At 38.0% G+C, this 6,216-nt stretch overlaps 1 protein-coding gene across 4 annotated transcripts in view; it reads right to left on the reverse strand.

Moving 5' to 3' along the window:
* Window positions 1-6,216, reverse strand: part of LOC107656174 (PHD finger protein 21A-like) — a 26,819-nt gene that overhangs the window by 6,668 nt on the left and 13,935 nt on the right. For 3 of the 4 annotated variants that reach the window (XM_016443909.1, XM_016443908.1, XM_016443912.1), the window contains 6 exons: window positions 5,812-5,895; window positions 4,585-4,842; window positions 2,705-2,863; window positions 2,552-2,603; window positions 2,390-2,469; window positions 2,225-2,282 (listed from right to left, as the gene is read on the reverse strand). In XM_016443909.1, the coding sequence (XP_016299395.1) occupies window positions 2,225-2,282; window positions 2,390-2,469; window positions 2,552-2,603; window positions 2,705-2,863; window positions 4,585-4,842; window positions 5,812-5,895 (691 nt within the window). The remainder of the gene's footprint in view (window positions 1-2,224; window positions 2,283-2,389; window positions 2,470-2,551; window positions 2,604-2,704; window positions 2,864-4,584; window positions 4,843-5,811; window positions 5,896-6,216) is intronic. The other variant, XM_016443911.1, reaches the window with a different exon arrangement.

A 6,216-nucleotide genomic window follows, 5' to 3' on the forward strand; every position in this document is an offset into this window, starting at 1 on the left:
AGATATGTCAAAATGATAATTGATTAATAAATGATTATATGTATTTTATCTGCTCCATAAATAATTCTAGATAACTTATCTGAATTGTTTAAATGTGTAGAATCCACATAAGCTTGTTTTTCATCAATCGGTCAAAATTTACAGCAGGGCATGCAAATTCGGTCAGTTTTTGGCCAGACAGAAACTGCACACAGACTGAATGTAAATATAGGTCTCTGTAAATCCACTCGCTGACAGCAGGTGGCGCTGATGGAAAAGCTGAATTAGAGCTGTTTCCTGTAACCTCCGTGGACAAAGTGGACAAAGCAGTATTGCGATTAAGAACATTTCCTTTAAGTATTACATGGAGCGATAATGAAAACAAAATGCCATCGAATCGTTTCTGAAGACAGTCAGAACCTTCAGAGGTACATTCATATAATTAATTCATTCATATATTCATTTGTATAATTCTTTTAAAACCTCCCAGCTTTTCCACCCTGTTTTCACTCAAAACGAAACTACTCTGTGTGCTGTGCGCACGTGAGACTGTTACTTAAAACTGTGCTTTATGCTGGACAGTATTTATTTATCGCGAGTTGTTCCAATCGCGGTAATCTAATACGGTTTTAATGATAATTACAAGATGAAACGGTAATACTAACCGTGGGGAATTTTATCATGATTTATCGTCAAACCGGTAATCGTTACATCCCTACTTCAAAATATCTTTGTGTTCCACAGAAGAAAGAAAGTCATACATGTTTGGAACAACATGATAAGGGTACGTAAATAATGGCTACTTTCATTTCTGGGTGGACATTTCATACTGGCCAAATCAAAAGTATCAAAAGATAACTTCGGTCAACTGTAATGTTGCGTTTTGAGTTTTTGTACTCGAGTCTGTCCAATACAAGTACTAATGGTACACTAATGATGCAGGATTGTCGCACCTTTAGGAGGTGCACAACTCGCCTAATTGTAAATCTATAAAGTAGGCTGTGAACATTGTCTGAGTCTTTTACTAATGTATACACTTTTACAGCAGCCTGAAGACAGTCATTATCCCACTTAACACACTGCAGGGTCATTTCTTTCTGCCTCACACATACACTCCAGGGCCACTCCACAGCAGAGTGCCTGTAAGCACAATACATAATCAAACAGTCTCAGACAAAAAGGTCAGACCTCTTTTGCTTAAACTCCACCCCTTTATTACAATCTACTGCAAACCCTCAATCAGATCTGCCTCCAATCCAATCAACAACCAATGCATAGAACCAAGTCTCCGCCTTTTTTTATTTTCAATAATCCATTATGCTTGGATATGTGTTACAATATGGAAGAAAAGATTTGTTGCTCCATCTGTTGAATCGTGACTTTAAAGGGATAGTTCACCCAAAAATGAAAATTCTGTCATTAATGCATCGTAATACTGTTGTGAATGTGCATCTAAGTTTGACACGGAAGAGAAGAAATTGTTAAATAAAGACTTTTTTGTTGTTTTCTTTGCACAAAAATTATTCTCGTAGCTTCATAAAATTACGGTTGAACCACTGATGTCACGTGGACTATTTTAACAATGTCCTTACTACCTTTCTGGGCCTTGAATGTGGTAATTACATCACTGTCTATGGAGAGTCAGAAAGCTCTCGGATTTTATCAAAAATATCTTAGTTTGTGTTCCGAAGATGAACAAAGGTCTTACAGGTTTGGAACGCCAATATAATGACAGAATTTTCATTTTTCAGTGACTATCAGTGAAGTGACATGTGGCCAAGTATGGTGACCCATACTAGGAATTAGTGCTCTGCATTTACCCATCCAAAGTGCACACACACAGCAGTGAACACACACACACCGTGAACACACACCCGGAGCAGTGGGCAGCCATTTATGCTGCGGCGCCCGGGGAGCAGTTGGGGGTTCGGTGCCTTGCTCAAGGGCATCTCAGTCGTGGTATTGAAGGTGGGAGAGAGCGCTGTACATTCACTCCCCCCACCTACAATCCCTGCCGGTACGAGACTCAAACCCACAACCTTTGGGTTATGAGTCCGACTCTCTAACCATTAGGCCACGACTTCCCCTTTAATGACCAGTAGCACAAATGGAGGAGAAGTTAAATCCCTAAAGTATGAGCAAAAGCAAGAGTGATGCTTGCCTTAGCAAACACCTCTAACAACCTGTGATGTCTGCGCTTGGATCTTTGCAAGCAGAGTATCTAATATAGGCACAGAAAGCTCACCTCTCTTCCTGCTGGACTGGTTTATGGAACTCAGATACGACACTGAGCTCTTCTTCCGCTGAAACACAGAAGCATGTATATGTAAATGTAATAATGGTTCATTCCACTGGATATTTCTAATCAGTTTGCACAGAACTGTTTTTGTTTAATGTGTGTGTTTGTTACCTCTGGTTCAAACATGGCTCCGCTATATATTGGATTTGCTGTTGTTCGTCTTTTGCGCTCCTGACGCCTGCTTTGAATCTCTACACAAACAAAGCATGAAAGGTCAATACACATGCATGCACACAAACAAACCCACACACAGACTCATTTCTTTCTCCTGACCTTCTAAATAGTCGCGCGTGACCAGTCCCAGAGACAACATGAAGGCCAGTTTCTGTGGAAAGAATGAGTGCCATTATCATCATCATAATTTACATCACCATACTTATCATTATCGTCATTATAAACTGTGATGTAAACATAAGTGTATTTTACCAGAGGGCTCTCCTGATGTTTGGAGGAAGGAGTGTGTGTGTTGGTGGGGGCAGGTGAAGACGGCACATCTAAAGACAGTGGAGGTGAAGTGTGTGTAGGCGTGTCTGGAGAGATGAGCAATGAAGTCTTTGGCTCTGTCCCATATTCCACTGCGCGTATCTGAAGCAGGAAGAAAGATTTATTAATACATACACTACAGTTTATTTAACAGTTTGTGGTCAGTAAAGTTGTTTTAAATGTTTCTGAAAGAAGTCTCCTATGCTCACCATCAGGGCCGCATTAAGACTGCACTGGGCCCCAGGGCTATGACTTACTGCAGGGCCCCCATCACAATAATGATATACTGTATATAAAGCTTTAAATAGGATTTTTATCCCACATCAAAATTCTTGATGCACTGAAATTTCATAATTTTTGTTACCAATTTCAATATCACAAAAAATAATACTAGCCTAAGTAAAAATAAGCTTACTGAAGACAAGTAAACAGTCACAAATTAAGCTACAACACAACAAAGATCATAAGAAATCGGCCTACTTGAAAAACTTGAAAACACTGAATAATATTATGATGTATAAAGAAAATTGAAAAATAGACTGAATGGTCTTCACTGTATATATTCAATATACATTCATTCTTATTTATTTTACAAAAGTGATTCAGTCAAGGACAGTAAGTGATTTTCTTTCTGATGTTTGATTTATATTATCGACACAAATGGCAACAGCAGCTATATTAGGCTGCTTTAGAGGAATAGTTCACCCAAAAATGAAAATTCTGTTGTTGTTCTAAACCTGTATGAGATTCCTTCTGCTGTTGAATGCAAAATAATATATTTGGAACAATACTGGTAATTAGACAGTTATTGGGCCCCCATGACTTTATGAAAAAAAAATACACTATTGGAGTCAATGGGGACCAGAAACTGGTTGCAATCATTTTTCAAAATATCTTCTTTTATGTTGAGGAGAACAAAGAAATTCATAGAGGTTTAGAACAATTTGAGTTTAAGTATATGATGACAGGCTATCTTCATTTTTGGGTGAACTATCCTTTTAAGACCTCATCATAGAGGCTAATCCAGGATCTCATGTAGCCTAACACTACACATGCTTTATCTTTAACTATTAACGCTCATTTAAGACACAAATAACTGTTTACGAGGATACTCGCAAAGACGAGAATTTTTGACACATAACTGTGTATTTGAACTTTTAAGCACAAGGAGCAAAAAGTTTAGTCAGTCGCAATATGAGCAGGTGCGCACCGCGCGAATCAGGCTGAAACCGTCTTAATCCACGAGGCATTAAGATGTAATGCTTAATGCATTGAATGAATTCTACCCCACTGCTTAATGTTCATTAACAGTTCAAACCATTTGTTTTAAAACCTGCTTAAAACGCGTTTAAATGATAAGCTTAGCCTACATCTTGACGAGCAAAACGATTAATACATTTCTACCGGATTATCTCCCAATCCTTAAATGAATATATATAGTTTGTTCAAACACAAAAACAATGTACATCCAGTTAATAATCAAACTAACCGTGTAGACGATGACGCTGTTTTTTTCCCATGTGCCCGGTTCACTTGCTGTTCCAACAACAGTTGATTGAAGTTACTTCCACTCCATCATCAGCTTTAGTAAAATAACCTGATACGGGAGTTTACTAACTTATGTTTTTTTCCTGTTGTTTGTATTTGAAGTCAGCGATCACCTGATAGATACGTGCACATGTCCTTCAAATGTCAAATATAGAATAAATGCCCCGCCTAGCCCAATGGTTAATACGGCCCTGCTCACCATGACTGCAAAAATACAATAAACGTTTTATGTACTAATTAATGTTTTAGAGTACACCTAAATACATTTCTCTCACCGTGTTGTCAGAGCTTGGGCTGTTGTGAGGTAACTGCTGTGTGTGTGTCTGCGCAGATAGTAGCGTGTGTGTAGATGGGGAGATCAGGATGCTTGTGTTGTTAGAGCTGTTGGGGCAGGGCAGGCCATTGAGGATTCGCATCTGCTGGACGTGACCAGAGGAAGGAAGGGCAGTGCTCAGTAACACCGGTGACTGTAAGGTGTGCACAGAAACCTGACCAGCAGCTGGAGACAAAGACACTGGAGGTTTTGGCCTGACCTGCTCACATACACACACACACAGGAAAAAGAGAAGAATTATTTGTGGAATGACTGGAGAAAATAAAAGGTGGACCTAAGCAGTGAAAAAATGACTGAGGTATCAGAAAAGTGATGCTTTCACATCTACATTTCAGTTTACAGAAAGATACTATTCCACAATACCACTAACACCAGCTCCACTCCAACATAATTAAAAGTTGTCTACTTATTGTCTATTATTTAATAATATTATAATTAATTATAATGTTTAATTATTTGTTATAATCCTTATCTTTTAGTTTGCATCCATCGAGTTTAATAAAACGAGATGAAGTACCATTTATTACTGAATTATAATTTTTTTTTTATTATTTATTTAATATAATACGAACAATTTTTCAATACATTTCCAAGTGACTATATTTCTATGAGATATACACTACCTAAAGCTTTGCCATTAAAGTAATAAATTACATTTTTTTATATGGAAATCAGTTATTTTAATATGTTTTTACCAGTTTTTGATCAAATATATGCATCCTTGTTAGGCATGAAACATTTTTTTTTTTAAATCTTACGGCCATCAAACATGTATACTGATATGTAATATAAAATTACTATGTGATGAATGATTTATACCAACCAACCCTAGCATTATATGCACGCGCACACAAACAACATATACAACAGAGAATACAACAGCACAAAATACTGCTGGAGAGAGATCAGGGTTAAGGATCAATTTACTGTAGGGTCAATAGCAACAGCCAAAGCAGGGATTGTAAATGTCACCACTATGCAAGCACAAAGAAATTAAATCCAGTGCAAGAAAACAAGGTGGAGCATGAAGAAAATATCACACATAAAAGTAACACCTGCAGTTGAAAAAAAAAACAAGACATATAGATGCACACTAACACTCAGCACTGAGGGGTTTTCACTAGTCCAGCCAGGCAGTAGGGTGTGAAGGGTTTCTATGGAAACAAACCTGCGGTAGAGTGGCTGGCCGTGTTGTCTGTCTGGTTGGTCGGACAAACTGAGGAACTTTGATTGGTTGGGAGGCAGCTTGCACCTGTGACAAGACTGCCCATTTAGACACCCTTACTTCACTAACCTGTCCAACATACATCCTACAACAAATAACTAACTATTTAAAGGGTTAGTTCACCCAAAAATGAAAATTAGCCCATAAATTACCCACCCTCAAGTCATCCTAAGTGTATATAACTTTCTTCTTTCAGACGAATCCAGTCAGAGTTATATTAAAAATGGTCTTTGATCTTTCAAGCTGTTTAATGCCACTCAGCGGGTGATTCATGCATCAGTCCAAAATAAGTTAAATATAAAGCGCCCATCCATAAAAAAAAAAAAAAGTGTCTCACACGGCTCCGGG

This window comes from Sinocyclocheilus anshuiensis, unplaced genomic scaffold, assembly GCF_001515605.1.
Source record: "Sinocyclocheilus anshuiensis isolate Anshui unplaced genomic scaffold, SAMN03320099.WGS_v1.1 scaffold1429, whole genome shotgun sequence".
NCBI lineage: Eukaryota > Metazoa > Chordata > Actinopteri > Cypriniformes > Cyprinidae > Sinocyclocheilus > Sinocyclocheilus anshuiensis.